The following is a 25,064-nucleotide window of genomic DNA, read 5'->3' as shown; positions in this document are numbered from 1 at the left end:
AGTCCTTTCATTCCATATTCTCATATCTCAAAACAAAAATTGTTTTTAAAATTGTTGTTAGTTCAAATTTCTTAAATTGCATAGTATGTTATGTTTTTCAAGTTTTTATCTCCACATTGAACTTCAGGTTTACCAGACCAATAGAAATAGGATCAAAGATTGACATTGTTAAATGATTTAAAAGAAATACACCAAAGCTATTTATTGTAAAAAACTAAATTATTTTAAAAGTTTTGCACTTTTTAATTGGAAAGAAGAATGATAATTGTCAAATAATGTGGTTCATGCTACATACAACTTTTCTATACTTAAACAATGTTGTGCTTTGTACATTATGAGATGTTATTTACAGAATTCCTGGCTACGCTCGTTTGGACTTCAGCGTGCGGAAAAGTATCACTTTCTGCACTCGTTAGGAGAATAACTTAACAGAACGTTTGCTTCTTTTATTTATTTACAAATTGTTCCAAGAAATAGTTTATAAGCCACGTTAGTTGACAATTTATCACTTAATTGCTTTGTCAGTAAGCCTGATTTTATGATTTGTAAACCTTACAAAGTTAACTGTGTCCTGATTAGTGTAAAGATTTTTTTTTGTTGTTTTTTTTTGAGCTGAAAACCTATAAAGAGGCTGAAATCAGCGTGAAAATGGAAAGTTCCCTAACAACAACAAGGGCATACGTATAGCACGCTGATGATAGTAAATAAAATATAGAGCGTCTTGGCTCTAGCGGCGCAAGCCTCCGATCGAAAATGTAGTCCGAGAATCGCGGCTCTCAGTCAGTATCAGCTTGTCACGAAAATAACATCTTCCTCGGCGTGGATTTTCCGACACGCAAACGCGCAAACTCCACGTCGTTTTCACCGTGCTCGGAAAGCAACAGATATTTGTTTATCCACGTGTTCCGGGTGCGATAATGCGTTAAGAGGCGAACTATGGAGAATTTTCTCGTGTTCGTTTTGGTGCTCGCCTGCTGCTCGCGTCAAACCGTGAGCTACTCGTGGCCGAATGAGGAAACCACGACCAAGGCCAACAAAGATTACCGTAACGATCCTCTGGTGATCGAAACCACCAGCGGTTTGATACGAGGACATTCAAAAACGGTGCTCGGTCGTGACGTTCATGTGTTCACCGGAATACCATTTGCTAAACCGCCGATAGAGCAGTTGAGGTTCCGCAAACCGGTACCAATCGATCCGTGGCATGGTATTCTGGACGCCACCAAATTACCTAATTCGTGTTTCCAAGAGCGTTATGAGTATTTTCCCGGTTTCGAAGGGGAAGAAATGTGGAACCCAAACACCAACATATCCGAAGATTGTCTCTATTTGAATATTTGGGTTCCACAGCGTTTGCGCATTAGACACCACGACAATAAACCGCCTATTGAACGACCCAAGGTTCCGGTGCTCATCTGGATTTATGGTGGTGGTTACATGAGCGGCACCTCAACCTTGGATATTTATGATGCAGATATTATCGCCGCTACCAGTGATGTCATCGTAGCCTCCATGCAGTACAGAGTTGGTTCGTTTGGATTTCTGTATCTCAACGAGTATTTTCCTAAAAATAGCGAGGAGATGCCCGGCAACATGGGATTGTGGGACCAAGCTTTGGCGATACGTTGGATTAAGGAGAACGCTGCAGCTTTTGGGGGTGATCCAGAATTGATCACACTATTTGGAGAGTCTGCTGGAGGTGGTTCAGTCAGCATTCTCCTATTGAGTCCTGTAACCAAAGGACTAGCCAAAAGAGGAATCTTGCAAAGTGGCACCATGAACACTCCTTGGAGTTACATGTCTGGAGAACAGGCTGAGATTATCGGAAAAACTTTGGTTCAGGATTGCGGCTGTAACATTTCTTATTTGGATACAAATCCATACCAAGTGTTGGATTGTATGAGAGCGGTAGACGCAAAAATGATTTCTCAGCAACAGTGGAATAGCTATTCTGGAATTTTGGGTTTTCCTTCTATGCCTACCATTGAAGGGGTATTCTTGCCAAAACATCCTAAAGATTTACTGGCCGATGGTGACTATGAAGATATGGAAATGTTGTTGGGGAGCAATCAAGATGAAGGTGAGTTTTTTTTCCTTTATGCAAAATTTCAGTTTTTTTTCTGTGAAAATGAGGAAAACCGAAATGAGGAAAAGACTGCTGTGTTTGGTTCTTTGCGGAGGGAGCATATCAAATCTAACGTCACGATTACGTAATCTGACTGTGAAATTAAGGCGGTGTTAAATTACATCACGGTGATCTCACATTCTCTGTGCTCGCTTCATAGAGGCTCAAAACAAACTGCTAGGACATTTGTAATAATCTATCGACTATGGTTGACTTGACTTGAAACTGCAAAACCCTCAACATTCTTCGAACTAATTATTTACTTCCCACACACTGAAACATGGAGGATTACAAAGTAATCCACTGCTGAATGTCTCTACTATTAAAATGAGATTGTATAGTGCGAAGGTAGTATTTTAGGAGTAAAGTGTGTCAGATTCGGCACAGTGGCGCTTCCAAAACCGCCCTAGAAACCGCTTCCCTTAAAACCCTCCAACGATTTATAGCCCTTATCAATCTATTATTAATGTTCGACGGTATTTTGGTCGTGTTTTATTTAAGCAATAGCGCCCTAATCGCATAAATAATTCTTGTAGTATAGTTACGATTTTTTTTTAGTTTTTTACCAATTGTTTTGTTTTGCTAGTAATTTCCTGCAAGGCAGATTTAGGTATAGTAAAAGAAACATAGGAAAGTAAATTGGATTCGTAAACAGCCTTGATGTGTGCAAATAAGTCACGCAAGGCTATAATATATTTCCCGCCAACCTATCACAATAAGTTAAAAATAGTAATTTGACTTCAGTGATGGTACCTAAACGTTTAAGGGCCGAAAAACCGTTTCGTAAAATTGGATTGCAAATTATGCAAGTCGCTTAATTATTATTAAAGTAGAGCTTCTTTAGCGTTAGTAAAAAATCGGTGATAATGGCCTTAATTAATTTTAATAAAACGCTTAAAAGCGAAAGCGTAGGTGCGGATAGGGCCTCGTTAACTGCAAAAAAAAAGCCGGAAGACAACAATCAATATAATCTGCTTCGTTACAAATCCATTTCATCTAATTAACTTATTTTGACACTAAAAACTGTCTTTGTTTTTAACTGATCCAAATTGCTAAGTCATTAATAACAACAATAAATTATAAATGAAAATATATGCAGCACACAACACATGTAATAAACCGGTTAAATTAAGTTTTGCTGTGTAACATCCGCCTTCGAGTCTTTCACATCAAATCAAATGCCGCCCCCAAGTCACGCGAGCCGTTACCGGTATTTAGCTTTTTGCGGATTGTTTTTACCGCCCCCCAGATTAATACAGTTGAAATTTATGTCTTTGGGCTCGAGGGGGGGTTAAAGGGAAGTTTTAAATGGGGGACAGTCCAATTATCAAACCGAAAAAACTGGTAAGGGTGGTTTTTAGAGCTTTTAAAAATATACGCGACCACTTTTACGGTGTAAAAAGTTTTGAATAAAACATTTTAAAGAGGACATTTTGTTGGAATTTTTTTGTAGCTAAATAAAATTTCTACTTTTGTTCTTAAATTCTTTAATAGTAGTTTTTTTATTGTAGTCAGTAAAATGTTGATTTTAAATCACGCGCCAGTTTTTAGCTTTGTGTTTCCGCTTTTAAGTTGTATATTATTTATTGTCATCCAATTTATGTTTGTTAAACAGTTATGTATTTTGCAGAGAAATCCTGAATAAAATTAGTAAAACTAACAGATATTGTGTTTATTGGACCCGATTGGGTATATATTATATGGAAAGTATTATTAGTTATTCAGAAATGAAAGCAAACTGGATATTTTTGGCAAATTAATTACTTAATGTTTTGCTCAAAATTATAATTTAACATCAAAAAACATATTCTAACAAAAAATAAATTCGCCAGGGTCCTCCAGACTCCTTTTAAGTTATAGATATTTTTTAAATACTACTGAAAGCTGTAAATACTATTCTCAACAATTGTCAAGAACCAAGAATTTCAAATCAATTCCAATTTCACCTACCAAGAATTTTATAAAATTGCCAAAGAAGACTTAAATTGTTTCTTAAGACTTAAATCGTTTAAGAATTTTTATCAAACTCTAGATTAATTTTGGAAATACCAGAGGTCTCTAAATACTATTGAAAGCCTCCCAAAAAATTTCAGAGGTTTCTACAAATTTCTTAAACTTTTCAAGAATTTTCTAAAATCGCCAGAGGAGATTTAAATCATTTTGGAAATGCCAGACAGATTTCTCAATACTACTGAAATTATTAACCTTTGAAGAATTTGTGTCCTAACAATTCCAGACGCTTCTATAAGTGTCCTAAACTTTTCCAGAAGGTTTTAAAATTGTCAGAGTTTTTTAGAAACATTTTGGGGGTACCGTCAAAAGCATCTATAAGTGTCCTAAACTTTCCCAGAAGGTTTTAAAATTGTTAGAGGCTTTTAGAAACATTTTGTAGGTACCAGAAACCTTTAGATACTCCTGGCAACGTTATAAACAATTCCAGACGCTTCTATAAGTGTCCTAAACTTTTCCAGAAGGTTTTAAAATTGTCAGAGGCTTTTAGAAACATTTTGAAGGTACCAGAAACCTGTTGTTAAACTTTAAAAACTTTCTTGTTAAATTTAAGTTTCTCTTAAAATTGCCAAAAGACTCTAATTTCCCTTTGGATATGCCTGAGGTTTCTAAATAGTATTAAAAGCCTCCCAAAATGTTTTAGAGGATTCTACAAATGTCTTAAACTTTTGAAGACTTTTCTAAAATTACCTGAGGTCTCTTATATCATTTTGGAAATGCCAGAGATCCCTAAATACTATTGAAATCCTCCTAACAATTGTCAGAGGCTTCTACAAGTGTTTTAAACATTTCACGATATTTCTAAAATTACCAAACTACTCTAGACTCATTTAGGAAATGACAGAGGTCTCTAAATACTATTGCAAGTATCTCAAAAATTGCAAGAGTTCTTTACAAGTGTCTTTAACCTTCCAAGAATTTTCTAAGAAGCCTCTTAAATCATTTTGGAAATGCCAAAATCTTCTAAATACTACTGAATCATCATCATCATCTCTGACATCACAACCCTAGTTGGGCCTGCTGAAGGATCTTCCTCCATTGGTGTCACTCTTGGTGGCTCTCTAATTCCTAACTCCCAGCATTCTTAGGTCTTCTTCCACCTGGTTGTTATATTACACTCTTAGTCTACCCCTCCTAGAATCTGTTTTGGGGGCTCCGTTTCGTGTATTCTCTCTACGTGTCCTAGCCATCTTAGTCTGCTAATCTTGATCGATCGGACGATATTAAAATACTACTGAAACCTTCTAAAAACTAAAAGATCAACTGACATGTAAAACAAGTTTTGTTTGAATTTTGTCATATAAGACACTCTGAAATAAACTGAACGTAAAGGCACTTTCCATTATCACTTTATCCATTTTGCTCAATAAATTTCCGATGGCAACCGAACAATGCACACTGGCCTATGCTCTCTTGAAATAATCCGATAGGGTTTTTATAGGTTTTCGGCGCCCCGAGGGCCCCATTTTCGATTCTCCCGTTTAGTGTATCTTCGCGAATATGAAATAAGGGCGCAGCACGTCGCGCTTGAATAAGTAGTCCCTGGGTTTTGCCAATTTACTGCGTTGTTAATAAATTGTCTATTGACTAAAAATAATCGTGTTTGCTCAACGTGACAATCGCGTCATTTTGCTAAAATCCCGGCGAAGGAAAACGAAAATGGTTTGATGGCCCCAAAACGTAAAAATTCCGTTTTTGTTGTTTTATTTTTAAGGGCGAGTGCCCAAATAGGGTCGTCTTGAAACCCCCACGCATTCTCCATCAGATATCTGGATATGTAAAGGGATTTTATTAAATGTGTGGGACGTTTTCACTTTTTATGTGGGCCATTCATGAATAAAAATAATTTTATATTTTTTTGTTAACAAACTTTCTCATTATTAAACATTTATAATTTAAGAGCGATTAACATTTTTGTTAAGCAATTTCGGTTATACGTAGAGGCTCATAAAACAAGGGACCTCGCCTCTAAAGTGGGTAATCTTCGTCCCCACGAAAGTTGTATCCCGGCTAATTTATTACCGGCCATGCCTAGGCTATAAGATGCTATTAATTTATGTTTCTACAAAATTAAAGACGTTTACCAGCCCTGGAAAAGGAGGAAAAGGATGGATACTTTCCACCACTAAAGGTTAAACACGAACAAGTGAAAATTGTAAAAGTTTGTATAGTTAAGACCCGTTCCTCTCCCCCTCTTTATTGTTGGTAATATTGGCTTTCAGTATCCCGAGAGGTAATGCTTCGGTATAAGCGTTTAAACTTTGTTAGAAGGAAATTCGCATCAGGCTAATCCGTATTATCTTTCCGAAATGATTACCTCGCCTCATCCAATTTCGGTTTGGATACCCTCTCAATTCATAATAATTATTAATAATCTTCGCCACTAAATAGGAGCAAACTTCAATTAAATTGGGCACGTGGAAGCAAATTTTTCGAAAGACTCACGAAACTTTCCAAATGAAAATTACAAAGCAAACTTGTATCCGTCGTCTAGCAAACGACTTGGAAACTTGTTTATCCTAGGATGAATAGAACAGCGTCAAGTTGGTGCATGACATGGCCGGGCCATTGAATATTCAGTTTAAACTTGTTCAGGTGATAATGCGGAATGTTATTTGCAAAGGACTTTTGGCTATATAATTGACATGAACAAGAAAGTACACATTGGTACACACTATCAATTATTAGTTTTCTTACATTTCTAATTTACATGTTAAACAGCTTTCAATTAAATCATTTCAAGCAACTGTTTGGTGACTAACCACTTTCTAAAAAACTAAAGCGTTTCTAATGTTAAAACTATAAAACGAGGGCAATTTTCCAGAATCTTCTCACATAACTATCGGTCCCATTCAATCCGGGCTCGTTCCACGTAATTTAATGACTTTATATATCCCGGCGCTACAATTTTCCAGAAAAACTCTAGGGCTAAAACGTCCTATTTATTGCTCGCCTTTAATATCAAGTTTGCTCTCTATCTGTCGTTAGGGCTGCATTGAATAGTTCGGGTCCGATCGTACATTGAATACAAATGGAAAATAAGTGGAAAACGGCTTTGAATTTCTCCACGAAAGTCAAAGTGAAGTTTGAGTTGAGATTTTCATTTTAGCACAAAACGAAATAAACGGATTTACATTTCACATGTTGGTGTCGACCCTAATTAGCTTTGATGTAGCTAAATCCTCTTTCTGTTGATGCTCCTGTCGCTGATGGAATTTACACTGTAAACTGAAATAGCATTAAAGAAACGCACGTTGTCATTTGCAGAACTAAAAGTTGGGTAACCTTTTTATTATTATGGAAAGTGCATGACGTGACCTTTGCATGTACAAACGAGATATTAACGAGAACGTGATTAGTCCTAGGAAAAGTTCAAACCAGATTTTTTTCCTTTACAAAACCGGGATAAACAAGAAAATTCCAAAACAGCTCTACCAGTCGATACTATAAGCGAATTATTTATTATTATTTCATGATGCTTTCCCTACCCCTTCTCTATGAAATATTGATCGTTTACCCGAAATGCAAGTAACAAAATTTTACGATTCAACCATTAAAGGCGTTAAAGTGATAGAATAACCGGGCTTTATATAGATAAATGCTTCATTTTATAAGCATAATTTTATAGTAATATATTCATGTATTTCACGTAAAAGCTAGAACATTGAATATACGACTAGAAATATGATAGCCACCTCTAACTTATGTATGTTGCGAAAATAGAGCGTTTCAGATTTATACTGGCGTAAAGTGGTTACAGGTTGAAAATAATTTTCTAGTTTTATAACAGTTAACAAATGGAGGAAAATTCAATTTTCACTGCAAATCATTCCACCTTTTGTGATTTCACAACGTGGACCAAACCAGTTATCGTAAATTTTGCATTCACACCTGTTTCTGCTCTAAATTAATTACCTAAATGGGTTTTTTGTTCAAATAATTAAAACGAGACAAAAATTTAATTTTGAACTACAATGTCAGATCATCCAAATTTTATATTTTTGGCAAATATAATTCTTCGAAAATAAGTAAAAATTGTTTCAAATCTTAGAATGTAGGTACTCTAAAAACATGGTACAGTTATTGTTGGGAGGTTTTCAGAAGTATTTTATAAAGCTTTCTGGCATTTCTAGAATGATTCTAGATGTCTCTGTTAGTTTTAAATTAATCTTGGAGGCTTTAGGACACTTTTACATGCATTTAAGATGTCTCAGAAGGTTTCTAGTAATATTTAGATGTCTCTGACATTTCCAAGATGGTTCTAGTTGTCTTTGGCAGTTGTAAGATATTCTTGGATTATTTAGGACACTTTAGAAGACTCTGATGGGATGTTTTGGAAGGTTTTCCAGTTATATTTAGAGGTCTCTGACATTTCTAAGATTGTTCTAGATGTCTTTGGCAGTTCTAAAATATTCTTGAATGCTTTAGGACACTTTAGAAAACTCCGGGATGCCCTGGAAGGTTTCCAGTAATATTTAGAGATCTCTGACATTTCCAAGATGGTTCCAGATGTCTTTGGCAGTTCTAAAATATTCTTGAATGCTCTAGGACACTTTAGAAGACTCTGGGATGTCTTGGAAGGTTTCCAGTTATATTTAGAGGTCTCTGACATTTACAAGATGGTTCTAGATGTCTTTGATAGTTCTAAAATATTCTTGGATGCTCTAGGACACTTTAGAAGACTCTGGGATGTCTTGGAAGGTTTCCAGTTATATTTAGAGGTCTCTGACATTTTCAAGATGGTTCTAGATATCTTTGGCAGTTCTAAAATATTCTTGGATGCTTTAGAAGACTCTGGGATGTCCTGGAAGGTTTCCAGTAATATTTAGAGGTCTCTGACATTTCCAAGATGGTTCTAGATGTCTTTGGCAGTTCTAAAATATTCTTGAATGCTTTAGGACACTTTAGAAGACTCTGGGATGTCCTGGAAGGTTTCCACTAATATTTAGAGGCGTCTGACATTTCCAAGATGGTTCTAGATGTCTTTGGCAGTTCTAAAATATCTTTGGATGCTTTAGGATACTTTAGAAGACTCTGATGGGATGTCTTGGAAAGTTTCCAGTTATATTTAGAGGTCTCTGACATTTCCAAGATGGTTCTAGATGTCTTTGGCAGTTCTAAAATATTTTTAGATGCTTTCAATACTTCTTCAAAATTGTTGTAATAATTGTAAAATTGTAGATAATAACTTGAATTAGAATGAACAGCTTGTAGACATGAGAAACTTTGCTAACATTTATAATTAAAAATTTCTGTTAATTTAAAGGGGGTAGAACTTATGTTACGACAACGTTAATAAATTACATTCTCTGAGAAAAGTTTCGGAGCATTGTCGAGTGATTTAATTAAAATTGTTTAATGGAACGCACTTAAATTTTCCCTAGCGAGATTTTCCTTTTGTGTCTCTCTAATGTTTATTTTCACTCAAAACAAATCTCGTAAAACCAGAGAGAGAAAGAGAGAAGTTTCGTCTAAGTCCCTACGAAGAGATTTAAGTATACAAAACTGATTCTCCAGGTAGGGAGGCGTGTAACGATATGAAAAGACGAAACCTTTCTATTCCAGGTTGTTGGATGCAAAACGCACTTTTCCACGTAAATATTTAATGTCATTGTAACCTTTATGTGTGTGTAATAAAAGCATTTAATGAAAAATTTTCTGGATCTTAAACGCAAACAAATCACACTTCACAAAAGGTAATTCCGACTTCAGGTCATAAACCACCGATGGGCTTAAAAAGAATGAACGGAACTAAGCTGGGAAATAAAGTTCCCTTTTCAAATACATTTTTGTTAGCTCTAAATGCTCTCTTGAGGCTCACTTTTATTGCGACTATAAAATATCCGAGGTGATTGTGAGTAAAATGTTCATTGGAAATTTTCCCTTTTGATTTTTTTCGCACTTCTAAAGTTTAATGAAAATTTAAGTTACCTACAAATAAATTGTTTCAATAAGATGTCTCTAGTCAAACAAACTGTAATTGCACTTCTGACCGGTTACCGGTACGTAGCATAGAAAAATAAACTCTAAAATGCCTTTTATTGAAATAAACATTTTTCTTGTACTTCTTCGAGTGTTGCCTGTAAACTTTACAAGCCCCAGGGTATGCTTTTCGATTTTATGGCGTTGTATCTTTACCAGAATGTGAGGTAACATAAATTCAATAAACCGTGTTACCAAACTTTTAGAGTTGTTCGTGGTAACGACAAGTTGTAATGTTATTTTTGCGAAAAGTGTACAAAAAAAAAAACAGCTTTCTGATTGCTGTGCAGAAATTGTACTACGATTTACACTAATGCGCATGCAGACTTAAATCTGTCAGTCACTTGTCACTTGTTCACACTTGCTGAGTGTTGAAAATTATTAATTTAAACACTTATTCTCATACATGCATCAGAAGTTAATTCTTTGAAAGAAAACTTCTTGTAGATCTTTCAGTGAAAGTTATTCTGGAACAGCCTTATACAACGAGCATAAAACAATTACTGTCACAAGAAGAATAGTTAATTTATTTATTAATATTCAGTTGGTTTAATTAATTTGAGACTGATACATAAAATGAATTGCCCTTGAAAGCAATTTGTGTGTGGTATTGGTCAAATATTTATCAAGTCAATAAAAAAAGCGAAGAGCGATATTTCCTTTCCCCGGGAAATTCAGACGTTTTATGGAAACTTTACCGAAGCAAAAGGTCGAGCAGTCAATAAAAGAAAATTTTTCTTTATGCTTTATAGATTGAGCAACATGTGGGGAATAGAACCGTTTATGATCTTTTTATTGTGATTGTGTGTGGATTCACACTTTTGAAAAAAATTGTTTTTTCCGGTCGATGGAAGGGAAAAAAGTTTGGGTAATTCTCCCGTTCGGTTTTTAAGTCCTTTATTGGATGTGTTTGGTTTTTTTTTAAGGTGAAATCCTCCACATGTTGCGCGATCCATCAATCCGGAAAATCCGGTAATTCCGTTAAGCTCTGAACACATCGATTGAGAAAGTTTTTCCGCGTTTTATCATATTATAACTTTATTCCTTATTCGACCGCAAAAGTTTTTTCATCAAAACTCGGATGTTTTTTTGAAACGGGACGTGATCGAAACTTCGACAGTTAATAAATCTGTAATAAACCCATCCAATTTTTGCTATTTTTCGTAAATGTCAGTCCAATTCAAGTAGACGATGATAAGTTGAAACCAATGTTCCTAGCCTGAAACTTCAACGATTTACAAATTGTACTTTTCATATTAATTAACATTGCAACAAGTAACCTGGAGCGTGTTCATTTGCGTAATTACTTTTCCAGGTTTAATTGAAACGGCGATGATTACGATCAAATCCTAACCGAAGATTTATAAGGGTTGATTTTTTTTTTGCTCGTTTGCTTACCTGGAACAATGAAACTAAACCATTAGGCGAAAGTACAAACAATGGACGAACGTAATCAATAAAAGCCGTGCCTTGCAAGATATGTAGTTCAAGGTTAATCGTTTGTTTATGTCAAACGTTGAAATAATGGAAAAGCGATTACAATAAGTTCAGTCTGGGTTATAACGTAAATTTTATTGGAAAAATTCACTGAAAAAATAAATAAATACTTCTACTTCACGTAGTTATTGGAGAAGTTGGATCAATAATAATAAAACTGTAGTTCCTTTCTACTAGTTTTCTCTTTTAAAATTGTGGCATCAATAGTATATTGCATACTTCGGTGGAAAGTGTTTGATTTCTGTCGAGAGATTAGGTTAGATATTTATCTCAAAACAGAAATTAAACTTTCTACCGTGGTTTGTATACTAATTTAATAAATCATAAACTTTTAATAAATCATTCAGTTGAAACTTTGATTGCTAATAGTCTCTAATAATAAGGTAGTATAGGTGCACGAGTAGTTATGACTTCAACCACAATAAAATCTTGACAACGTCATTATTGTGCTACATCTTTCCACCTGGTTTACACATAAGAAATAACATTATTACATACCTGGTTGAAAATAAAATACTTTTCAGTTCAGGAACTAATAAATTAAATCATCTTCTGGTTATTATAGCATTATGCATGGAATTTCTTGTAAATATATTTTCTTTGCAAACTTTAATCCAGAACTGCATTACTCTGGTAAGGTATTCAAAACGAAAAAAGTTTCGAGTTGTATAATTCAAAACCGTCGGGATCAAATCCTATTTTCGTTCCGTTGCAAAATGTATGCGTCATGAGTCAACTTTCTTTCCGATGCAAGTGTAAATAATGAAATTAGAACAAAATTGCAGTATAAAAGGATTTTCCAATACCGCGGAACATTGCAGTATTGATTCGCCATTCGAGAGTGGCACTTAAAAAATAGAGAGGCAATCTTTTCAACCCTCTTATCGCTGCCCAAAAATTAACTTAACTTCAATATCTGATACAAATCTACAATTTATTTGATATTGCCCAGGAAAAAAATTTATGACCAGGTGCTTTAAGGCAATATTTATTACCAACCAAACAAGGTTTTCACTGAGGGAAAATGAAGCTGGGGGAAGATTAATACCCGTCATTTCGTTTCGAACTTCTTATTTACGACGATAGGATACTATCCAGAGAAAAAGTTGACTCAATCAATAAAGGTGAGTTTTCACCTTGAAACTATATATCCCCCCAAACACGTGGAAGTAAATAATACTGAAGATAATTACGTTCCCCTAATGTATATGTTATAATCTATTCGCTCAGTAGAAATGACAGATGACAAATAGGAAGGGCAAAGTTCGAAAGGTCTCAATGCCAGTAACTTATAAAATATGTATGCTGATCGAGTATTACGACTAAAATGCTTTACTAGCAGTTCGATACAAATAATTATTATTTAAATGTTATAAATTAGATGAATTATTTTTATGTATAAATTAATGAAAGTACGGCTTTTAACGTAATGATCTAGTATGGAAAAGTCCTTTTACAGCTTGAACAATCATTTGGTTGTTAAACCCTACAAAGGTTATAAAGACTAAACAACCAATTCTTTTACAAAGAAAAATAGAAATCCAGTTTTACTATAGAGTAATAGCAAAACATTTCTTGATAACTCGTCGCCCCTTGTATTACTTCAATAACTTTTTATGTGGTGCCAAATACGTGCATAGAAAGCCCAAGCAACAGAAAACATACACGAGGCACTTTTAACGGTATTTTCCAGACGAATTCCATATCAGTTCGACTATATTTTGTATGACAATGTCCAAGTTACTTCACTTTGTAGATTAAACAAAATAGTCAGAGACGATTATCTGGAACTGAGTAATATCTTATTAGCAATAGTCAACAATGTGATTCGTGCATTTCGTTTCTGGCATCACGAAATATAACAAATGGCCGCATGACGTGCTCAATGTTATTCAAATATAGAAAACCTATTTTTGTCGTCGTCAGCCTTCTTCATAAAACTTATCATAAAATACCCTTTCAATAAATAAATCAAATTTTGTTGAGTGCGTACGTTTATGACTTCTTTACTAAATTGATCATCACAAACTACGATTTTTGAAAATGCTTACCATAAGGCAGAATGACGTAAATACAAAACCAACTGATGGAGGCTCTGCATATTTATTATGCGTGTCTAACAAAATTGTACGCGTGAGACTAATAAAATCTCAAGTCGCGAAGAAAGAAAATCGCATACATTTGTATAAGGCTCTCGAGGGTTCGTACAATTAAAACCTCCCCCGTAATTTGTATCCGTCTTTGAACGAAAATTATATGAGGTGTTTCCAAAGCTTGACGTTATGACGAGGGTGCACCCGGTATATAAGCCAGGGAAAGTCTCAGCAGTTATTAGTTCATATATAAACCGGGGAAAACGTGCAAAAGCAAGTTAGCTTAAAAGTTTTCACTTTATACTAGAGTTAATTAAATTTCTGAATTTTGTTTAAAAAGTATACTCATTTAAAAAAAAGTTAATTTTGAATGAAAGCAGAAAAACAACTTTCTTGCATATTTGCATTTCTTTCCACTGTGATAACTCAAAATTTGTATTGTACAATATGCGTGTACGGTAAGATTGATTTACAACCGTCTATATTATTTCCTCTATTGTAATTTATTTCGGCCTGGTTTCCGATAAATTTTCCGGAAAGTTGAAAAGTGAGACCGTTCACCTCGATCTGGACCGCCAAGGCATTCGGTCCAATTTCCTTTTGTAAAATTTACAGCAACCGTAAAAATTAACCGCCACCGGAACATTTTAACGGACAGAAAAACTCGCCCTAATGGACGTTTGTGTTTATGGGTTTCACTACAATTTCCCGCCAGTGGAAATTGCGCTAAACAGATTAGAACCATCCAGTTGGCAATGCCACACGAAAAAAAATCTAAGTGTAATTAACGAACTTTACAAAACATTGCAATTTCAATCGGAACTGGCAGCAGATCCAATAAAAGGGCGGAATTTGCATAACTAATACGCGCCTGCATTCTGTGCCCTTTAAACTGGGTCCCTTCAATAAACCTGAAAGCCTCTTGTGTATCACAAAAGAATTAATTTCCACAATGTCGATTTTCCAGCCGAAAGGTATTCAATTTTTGCCGCTGTTACAGGAATTTTACTGTCAGAGAAATCTGATCGAAACGAACTGATAACCTCCTTTATGAAGTAGCTATTTTAGATTGATTTTTTTTCCTAAAATATAATTGATTTTTCTTTCGTTGTCTGAATCAAAACCGAATTGCGTGTACTAATGACTGCCATTATAACCAAACCCTATGCAACAGATAGAGGAGTACTGCAGTTTTCACAGAACGATAGATAATCTGCTTGCTTATGGACTAGGTAGGTAACAGGAAGCTACTATTAAGAAGATATCTAAGATGAAAGTACGATTAGCCGTTTTCGAGATATTCATTTCTTTCAAAGCAAACTTTGGACTTTTTCCACCACTTTATTTGAAGAGATAGAAAAAAAGGTTAAATAGGAAAATTCTTCGTAGAGAATAGGGGATTACATTTTTGAGATTTTTACTATACCTTTATTTAAATTTGAGAGTTTTTGGACATTTTTTATTTTAATTAGACAAAATTTAAAGTAAAATGTGTTGACGTACCATTCCTTCTTACTTTGCTTTTTGTTATGGATAAGCATTTAACACTTTTTTACTAATCGAGAATTAACGTAATGTTTATCACGTGAACGTGTAAAAAAATATCTCGAAGGAAATGATCCGTCGAGGGGGCGATGGCGTGGCGGCGGCGCACCGCCACAAATCAGAGAAGGCCCGGTTTCACCGCCACCTGTGAATCCTTGGAAACCCTGGCCAAAACGCGACCTTGGCCTCCGTTGCACCCAGAAAGAGAGTCTGTTCGGCCCCCGACCAATAGAGCAACGGTCGCGGCGTTGCCAAGTTTTTGCCGGGGGAACACCCCCCACCTTTAGGCACTATGAAAAATTCACGGGGAAATGGCCGAGGCCGATCCAATATGCTAATCAAACATCCGAAAAGAAGTTGGATTTACATTTATCATTTCGATTTCCAGCACTAGTTTCAAAAATTTATTAAACAAGTGAGGGACACCCTGGTGGTCCACTATATTTTACCAAAAATCCAAAATAGGATGCTAAAACAGTCAGGAAAAAACAAAATGTTTTAAAACAATTAATTTGAAAAAATAACGATTAACAATTTGTTGTTGCATTTTATAATCACTATAAAACAGAAGAGCAACACTCAAGACTTTTAAAACCTATACCAAAAAAAAAAAAAAATTCACAAAAAAATTGAGTTATTAAATGTTCGAATTGTTGTCTAGGGCAATATATCGCAACATAAATACTTCGTTTCCGTTCCTCCTTTTTGGTTTATCCATCCACTTTTGTTGCCAGACACGAAGCAGGATATAGGAATGGGCTGTCAAGAAATGTAAATCAGATGAGTTATTACAGTTTATAAGAGGCTTTTGAATGTCGAGGTCGTCCGGATTTTACTTTAAATATAATACCATTCCTTCATTTATTCCCGTGATTTATATTGTGACGTTAGAACGTGACAAATCTTACAGCATTCGTAAATAACCAAATTAGAAATAGCTATTACGAAACCATTATAATGTGGCAAGTATCAAATAGGAACAAATTAATATATCGCACCCGATTGATCGTAAAAGGATTTTCCGGCTGACCGGAAAATTGCTTAATCACAAAGGGAAATATTGTTCTCAGATTTCTAAAGGTATTGTGCCGCGAAAATTGGATAATAGCGCGCTAAATGGAAAACTCTCGTATTTCCCAAATGGTGTATTAATTTCAGTTCTCTGCCGGTTTCAGTTTTGACGATATACACAACCCTGAAAGGCATCAATGCTATTTTCGGTTATAGAACGTCAACGAATTGTTCAGATTTATAAGTCTTTCTTGTTGAAAAACATGGTCAATTTTTAAAATATTATTCAAACGTTGGAACAAGTATCAAAACTTCTCTCTTCTATCTCTAAAATGCACTATTTTAGAGGGTGAGTTAATAAAAACGTTTTTTACCGTATCCTGAAGTCTTGGGCATATATATTTTTAAACACCCTGTAGGTACCTTATGACGTTATTAGTGACCTTTCACCACTTGTTGAACAATAGAGAACTGGTTAACGTGTATTATTGTGGCTGAACTATAGAAAATAAAACGGGTGGGCAAATATTGAACCGATTGAAATCTGGAACAATCAGCAATTTGGCCAAAATTGCAGCCGGCTTGTAGCCGCCCATGCAAATGTCAATTAGAGCCCCCCTCCGGTCTCCAAATAGAAATGGGGCGGCACAGCAGCGTTCCCTAGCGTATTATAATTATGGCCGCATTTCGAACGTATCTATTTATCTCCGGTTTAATCACTTAAACAAATCGACAGTTCACTTTGTTGGGTTTTATTGCACAAAATTGATGATTTTATGAAATTTCTTTCAGGCACCTACTTTCTGCTCTACGACTTTATTGACTCGTTTGAAAAGGATGGTCCTAGTTTTCTGCAAAGAGACAAGTACCACGAGATCATTGACACCATTTTTAAGAATTTCAGCAAGTTGGAGAGGGACGCCATCGTTTTTCAGGTAAATTTTCGTTTTTTCCAAAAGTACACACTAAAACGAAAAATGTTTGCAGTATACTGATTGGGAGCACGTGAACGACGGCTATTTGAACCAAAAAATGGTGGGAAACGTGGTCGGCGACTATTTTTTCGTGTGTCCAATGAACGAGTTTGCTGAAATGGCCGCTGAACGTGGCATGAAAGTCTACTACTACTATTTCACGCACGTAAGTAGCAAAACTTTACGGGGACAAATCGTCCGAAAGTTTCACAAGGTCCGAACAAACGAAATTAATGTGGTTTATGCGTGACCGAAAACTCCCTGTTCCTATTGCATGTCTGTTTGTTTTTTTTCTGGATTTTTACCTTAAACACCTTTAGCGTTAACCTTCATTGTGGATTGTGGCATGGTCATAATGTTATTCTATAGTAACATGCCAGGTTTTGGACAGGATATTACCTGTTTTTTGAAAATAATCCAACAAAACTGTAGATATAATTAAAGTAAAGAGAAAATAAAATTATGAAATAATAAAAGTGATTTTTTGTTTCAAAAGTATAGAGTGAACTAATTTTTTGACACAACAAATTGCTTATTAATCTACAAAATAAAGTTAAACGAAATTACCTTCTCCATTCTAGATAATATCTTATCGTCACTGACGGATCAAACTTAGAGAAATATCAAATATACAGGGTGTCCAACGGTACATTAGACTTTTATGTAGATCTGCGTGTTTAGGTAATTAATAAGCTCAAAATGACGATTATTAAAATTTTTACATTTGAAAACCCTATTACTGACACTAGTAATCGTAGAAATTTGAGTCAAGTTAAAGAGAATTTATATGAATTTAGAGAGTATTTCATTTAAAATAATAAGTTTGCTGATACTTTTTTATAGCAACGTGACAAAAATAAAACTATTTTATTAAAATAATAAAACATCAATATAGTGTGTTCTCTGCAGTCTCTCAGTGAGAGATTGCAAAGAATTAAATGTGCTTTCATAATTTTGAAATGTATGATACTCATTTTTTCATTGTTACTAAATTAATCTTAAATCAGTATTTAAAAACAACAGTGTATGATATTGTTAAAAAAAATTCTGAAAAACATGATATATCAGTAAATATTTTCGTTTAGATCTTGCGGCTTTAAAGGAATATTACCTTGCCTTTCTATTATCGTTATATTTTCGCATTCTATCCGTAACATGTCGGTTTCAATCACTCGAGACCGTTTTATTCTAAAAATCCCCTATATTGTGTCTGTTTACCGTGAATATTTATTCATACAAAGGAAAAAACTTGCCTTTTATGGGCTGATAAAAAAGTGAGGAGTGAAATCGAGACCACTTTAGACTGAAAATCCTGATGTTTTCTATTGAAACTTTAGAATTTCTTTAAAAAGTTGTTCTCTATAATAATTTTTCGATTTCCCGTTCGGAAAGCAGTTAAAAGTTTTCTTGTTCGAAGCTAATTTTTAATAATCGTTCTTGCAGTCAATTTTCGGAATGTAATTGGCCGATTTCGCTCTGCACTTTTTCGTTTCAACGCTTTTTATTGTATTATTTTGTCTCGTTCGGTGCAGGTCTAGTTAGCACGCTAGCAAATTGACTGGTGCCAGATAAACAGCTCTATTGACCACGTCGAAACTTTGGAAAAACAGCCTTAGAAAATCCAAACACAATAAGGCTTTTGCTTCGACCTGTCAAGGGAACGTGTATAGCGTCCATTGTGGCCTGAATTATTAACGATACAGAAAATTATATCGGCGTCGGGTTGTTCTATTGTTAAACCTCCATCTGTAACGAACAACTTGCTTTAGAAAATGTTTTCGGAGCAACTCTCGCACGTGTGATTTATACATAAATCGGTTAATGCACGTAAACAATTTTGATAGTTTGTAGAAGAAATTAAGTAAACTACGTGAAAGTTTTTGACAACTCCTGGCGACATTTGTTCAGTTAGTGACATGTAACTCAAAGTTAGTATGGACTCGAACAGAATCGGAAACATGCCACGTGGAAAGGCTCAAAGAAATTAGATCATAGATTCCAATCTAATCTACCAGATAATACTCTAGTTTAATCCCTTACTTTATAATTTAATTAACCAAGAAACTTTTGAGGTCTGATTTAGGAAGGTCCCAAGGGTCAACATTTCGAAATTGGTCCGTCAAGGATGATTGAAAGACTTAATTACAAAGATTCCATAAAATTAGCACTTAATTAGGTTAGGTCATTTTGGAGTGTTTTATCATCAAAAAAGGAGTTAAATTTTATCATACAAACTAGACAGCAATCACCTTTAAAAAGTAGTATGTTATAAATCTTGGACGTCAAGAAAAATTGAATTGTGGCCTGTTTTCTAATAGTTTTACTTCAGGTTGTCAGCTTATTTATTTATGGTCCACCTTAAAGTCCGATCAGTGCCGTCTGGATGATTTATTGTTTTCGGTCGTTCTATCACCAGATGGTCCGGATATTATTTATTTCCTGGGAGCAATCGTAAGTTTTCCTGAAGGAAACTTCAGAAATGACGCTTTCCCAAACTTTAGGAAAAAGTATATGGAATAATAATCGGCTCCAACTTTTTGATATAGGTTTTTTGCTTCAGGTATTTCTTTTGTGAGCCCGGATGAGCTGATATAAAAGACCTTAGTAAGTCTCGGATCGATATCGAGGAAGATTTAATTAAAGGGAACTGTGTGAAATAGGTGGTTAATTAGGTAGAACGCGGATTTACATATCTTGGGGTTTCGTGACCGAGTTAGGGGATGGAAATATTTTTATTGGCAGGTATGCGTGCGTGTGCGAAGAGCTTTGATATTGATGGGGGTAATATATTAGAATGGCTTAAATCTGGCTTGATTTACTGCTTTGTTTGATCTCAAAACAGATTTTTTCTCTGAAATCACACAGTTAACAAATAACACTTTGGAGAGCAATGACAAGTATACAACAACAAAGTCAAATGTAGTACTGAAAAATTACCGGAAAACATGCGATACCGTTGTTAGGTGGAAATACGTTTAATTACCCAACATGAAAAGGAAATGGTTACACTAAACGAGATGCATAATTAAAAATCGTAAACCCTAGCTCTGGCAATAAAATTTATATTACGTTTGTCCTATCAATGCCAAACAAAAGGGAGTTATGATAATAAACCAGACATTCCAAAACGGGGATATTGTTGTACTTAACGATGTTAATAAAGGGCCTTTTTACGTTACGAGGGTCCTATGCATTTTTTACCAGTCGGTCGTAATTAGAAAAGTGGTCGAGGCAATTTTCATTTGGTGCTCTGAAATTGAGAAACTTTTCTAATTTGAAATAAAACCGGCCCATACAAAATATAGCGACTTTATTACATAAGAAATTACGTTAATTAGACTTAAAATTAGTTGTAGGCAGGACAGTTTGTTCTTTTACTGAATTGCTGGACTAAGTTACTTATGACCAATAAACACATCCCACCTAACGTTAAACGGAAAGCTTAGTCTGAAATGTCTCTTTTTAAAAAATCTTTTTTGGTTATCAAAAAAATGCGTTAATAAATTTAAATCTACGATTTTGCCGCGTGTATGACGTAGACGACTTTCAGCAATTTTATTGGCTATGGCTGTCTGACGGTTGACAGCATCTTCGGATCAGCTGATTTATAACCTCAAAGGCTAGAAAAGAGCATAGAAAAAGCTGATGATAGAAGTGGCTTCTGACAGCTAATTGGTTGAAATCCATCTACGTCATATCTATATAGCGGACGTTTTAAATGTCACTATAAAATTTCTTTTTATTTATTATTTTTAAAAATAAAAAATACGTATTTCATATTTTTTTAAGTTCTATTCAAATATGAAATAAAAAAAATCGTGGAATAAGCCCAATTTTTTTCAATTTAGCTTAAACTGAATTGAAATTTGAATGTAACGGTTCATGTGCAAACACTCAGAGTCAAAACTGCGTTTGGGGTACGTTCTGTTCTATGGTCTTCTCCTGTGGTCGTTTGCTATGCAAATAACTGGTTGCACTTAAACCAAAATATGCTTATTTCTATCAGAAGTAGAAACCACCCAATTTTGTAACGACCTACTTTTACCTCAACTTAAAATATGGAACAATGCAACTCGAGACACCATCAGAAATAATTAAACCAGAAGACAAGAAACACTCGGCGGAAGTTGGATGACGGTCGTTATGCGACAAGATCCGGTCGTAATGTATTGTAAAGCCGCCCTAAGTGCCAGATGGGCACTTGTAAAATCTCCAGAGTAATCTTATGGATGCGGTTTTGTCTGGAGTGGATGTCATTGCCACTTCTGGATTTGGGGCTCTGGAACAATTCAATGTTTCGGTGACGTTTTGTAAGTTTTTCTGTATTGTTTCAGAGAACGAGCACTTCTTTATGGGGCGAATGGATGGGAGTGATGCATGGGGATGAAATCGAGTACGTTTTCGGTCATCCTATGAACATGTCTTTGCAGTTCAATTCGAGGGAACGGGATCTAAGTCTGAAGATTATGCAGGCCTTTTCTAGATTTGCTTCGACCGGGTAAGTTTCATCAAAAATTCAGTTTTAGCACCAAAGTTTTCATTTATTGACACTGTATTAACAAAGACTGAATTTATCTCTATAGTATAATATAGAGGCAAAGTTTGAGCTCCGCAAAGCACTTGCTCTAAAACTTTAGATTAATATTTGTTCGGGGTAACTATGGCGCGAGATTATTCACCGTGGAATAGATAATCACTTAAAAAGTTGGAAATTAAATTTTCAACTTGCCAATTAATTCTTAATCAAATGAGAAACCGGTCTCGTTCGTTACACAAGTTTATTTGGCCAACTCCAATTTAAATTTCCGGAGTTGTGTCAAGCGGAGCGACTCTCGGGATTCAATTAAACAAAGCACGCAATAATAGGGAATTGGATTATCTTTACATGATAAAAAGAGAGGAGTTTCCTGGCTCTAAGTCTCTGGAAAAACACCTCCCGGTTTTTTTAAACAAATTAATAAAAGCTTTAATGCAACTGTAAACTATAAACTGCTGTTCGGCCACATATTTGCTGTTCCAACTTCCGAATAACGGACTATTCATTGTTTGAAACCGTAAGCTGCTTACCAGCTTTAAGCTGGATTTAGTACGATTTCAGTTGGCCAACTAGAAAACTGTTGGTTTGCAAATACTGGCTCAAGAAACGTGTTTGGTTACAGGAAACCCGTAACTGATGACGTGAATTGGCCTTTGTACACTAAAGAACAGCCTCAGTACTTTATATTCAACGCTGAAAAAAATGGAATTGGTAGAGGGCCAAGGGCGGACGCCTGCGCATTTTGGAATCATTTTTTGCCAAAAGTGAGAGAAAATTCAGGTAAGTTGTTTTGATTTATTCATTAAATTTGTGAATTATCCTAAATGGGTGCCTGCCAAATATTTGGTCAAAATACAGTAAACAAGGTCGAATCAAGCCTTAATGGAGAGGCTTTCCAGGATCCATCGATATTTATTAGAGGACATATTACTGCCATTAATTTACCAGTCACTGTCACGCAATATCAATCAAGATTCAGGATAATTTTTCTCGTCGGATTTATACGGTGCCTGGTTGCGGGTTTATTGGCCATAACTCTTTATTCCCTTTATAAATGGCCGTTCTATACGAACGTTTCTCTTCAGTACAGTTTGTGTCAACCTCGAATTAATACCCTTTTGGTAGAGTAAAGGGCGCTTTTGTTCAAAGGCGAAATTAGTTTCGAAACAAACTTACTTGAAACGGTTGTTTAATACTATAATCCACAGTAACAGATTCTCAGAAAAAATCAGTTTTTATCATTTCGAATAGAAAGTGTTACTGTAAAAACATTTTTAAAATTTCAACAAAACATCTAATTTGCTGACATTTTTACGCGACAGTATGCAATCTAACCCAGGACTATAATTGTACTCAATTTGACAGCTGTCTTTTGTCTGCAACTGAAAATATTGATATTCACAGTTATTTCAACAAGTCAAACATCAGAAGCAGGTTTAATCAGAAGCAGATATTTTTGACAGCTATTAACCTAACACGGTACCATAATTGTACTGAGTTTGATAGCTGTCACTTGTCTGCAACTGAAAATATTGAAAGTCACAGTTATTTCAACAATTTAAACATCAGAGGCAGGTTCAATCACTGAAATTAGCTTCTGAACGAAGCCTGACATTCTTGAGAGATGACAACCTAACACAGGACTATAATTGCAACGAGTTTGACAGCTGTCACTTAGTTAAGACAGTTATTTCAACAATTCAAACATCAGAGGCAAGTTTAATCACTGGTATCTCAGAAACTATAGCTTCTGAATAAAGCTGAAATTTTTGACAGCTGTCAACCTAACACGGGACTAGAATTGTACTGAGTTTGACACTGTCACTTGTCTGCCACAACGTTGCCAAGAGCTTCAAAAAAGAGTTAGTAGTAACAACAAAGTAAAAAATGAACACAATTAGGGTTTTTTCTTTATTTTTGTACTCCAATTTGCGCATTAAGTATACAAAAAACACTTGATGCTTGGTAATTTTCTGTTGCTTTATGAATTTTTGAACACCACTTAAACTTTTAGGGAGTCCTCGAAGTGATTTTTGCCCAAACTACCTTTAATATCACTTTAGGCAAAGTTTTCTTGTTAATAACGTTTATTTGCAGTGACATGCTTTTTAATTTTTAAGGTAAAAAACTAGAGTTAAGTCACACTTTTTGTGTTTCTACTTATGTTTGTTCATAGATTCACTATAGTTTTACAATCTTTTGTCTTCTTGATATTTTTTTGGAGCATACAATTATGGCAAAAATTATCCAAACAAGTTTATACAATTCTTCTCTTGTCTAGTTGACTATAGAGAAGATGATATCAGTTATTATTTTACTAGAGGACTGATAGACGATTTCTTGACAAGATTGAGAAAACAATTTCTAGTTTTCTCATTTCTTCTATTTTGTTTGTTATCTTTTCAGTCCACATCAAAACTAAGCAGCTTAAATATTGTTTTTTTAATGATGATGACCTACTGAACTTTCCACCTTTTATTAACCACCTAAATTATTACTGTCATTTGTATAAAAGTGAAATTAAAATATGATTAATATTTCATTAGTAAATGATTTCTTTTATGTATGTTCAAGTTTAGATGCTATCGCATTATATGGATTAATGGATGTGAAGGGTCGCCAGAACATTTTTGTTTTACATGCAGGGCCGATCAGAATCAAATTCTGACAAACGGATTGAAAACGTCAATAAAATTCTTTCAATAAAGTCCATAGAGAAATGTCTAAGGAAATTGCGAAGGGTTTTAAATCCAAATCCGATCTTCTATCGCCAAAGGAAAACGTAATATTTTGACCGGTCTGTGCATGCAAACATCCCTCCAATCGATCTGGTCCTTACATCCCTTTCAGATGTTAGAAGCAAGTTTTGTTATAGAAAAAATGATTGTATAAAATTGAAATATTTCAACAAAATGACTAAAAGTTGCTATTCACCTTCTTGCAAAATTGGCAAAACAGCAAACAAAACGAAATAGAATAAAACATCCTTCCCCTCTTTCTCCTCTTGAACAGCTCGGAGAAATGAAACAATTTTAGTACTAGACAGAGAGAAATCGTTTTAAAATTTATGGACCTTGCCTGGGGATAGGACTTCTTTGTCTAATTGAAATAAAGACAAACTTCCGAACAGAAGTAAAAACGGTATTTACAGTACAGTTGTTTCTCAAAAGAAAACGTTTATGATACGAATATTACACTTAACTGGCACTAAAAATGGGAAAATTTACATTTCTGTTATGTCATGATATTTGCTCTATTCCTTTTAGTTAGTGTTAAAGGGTTCAGTAAAT

The 25,064-nt window shown here is 34.9% G+C and overlaps 1 protein-coding gene across 1 annotated transcript in view; it reads left to right on the top strand.

Moving 5' to 3' along the window:
• The first annotated feature begins 723 nt into the window (after window positions 1-723).
• LOC145730095 (acetylcholinesterase-like) overlaps window positions 724-25,064 on the top strand; it is a 28,751-nt gene continuing 4,410 nt past the window's right edge. Inside the window, exons 1-5 of the mRNA XM_081981093.1 lie at window positions 724-2,080; window positions 17,056-17,198; window positions 17,251-17,403; window positions 21,572-21,735; window positions 22,397-22,554. Coding sequence (XP_081837219.1) covers window positions 937-2,080; window positions 17,056-17,198; window positions 17,251-17,403; window positions 21,572-21,735; window positions 22,397-22,554 — 1,762 coding nt within the window. The 5' untranslated portion in view covers window positions 724-936. The remainder of the gene's footprint in view (window positions 2,081-17,055; window positions 17,199-17,250; window positions 17,404-21,571; window positions 21,736-22,396; window positions 22,555-25,064) is intronic.

The sequence above is a fragment of the Ips typographus genome, linkage group LG6, assembly GCF_016097725.1.
Source record: "Ips typographus isolate SLU linkage group LG6, UJ_Ityp_2.0, whole genome shotgun sequence".
Taxonomy (NCBI): Eukaryota; Metazoa; Arthropoda; class Insecta; order Coleoptera; family Curculionidae; genus Ips; species Ips typographus.
This window is presented reverse-complemented; position numbering and strand designations above follow the sequence as displayed.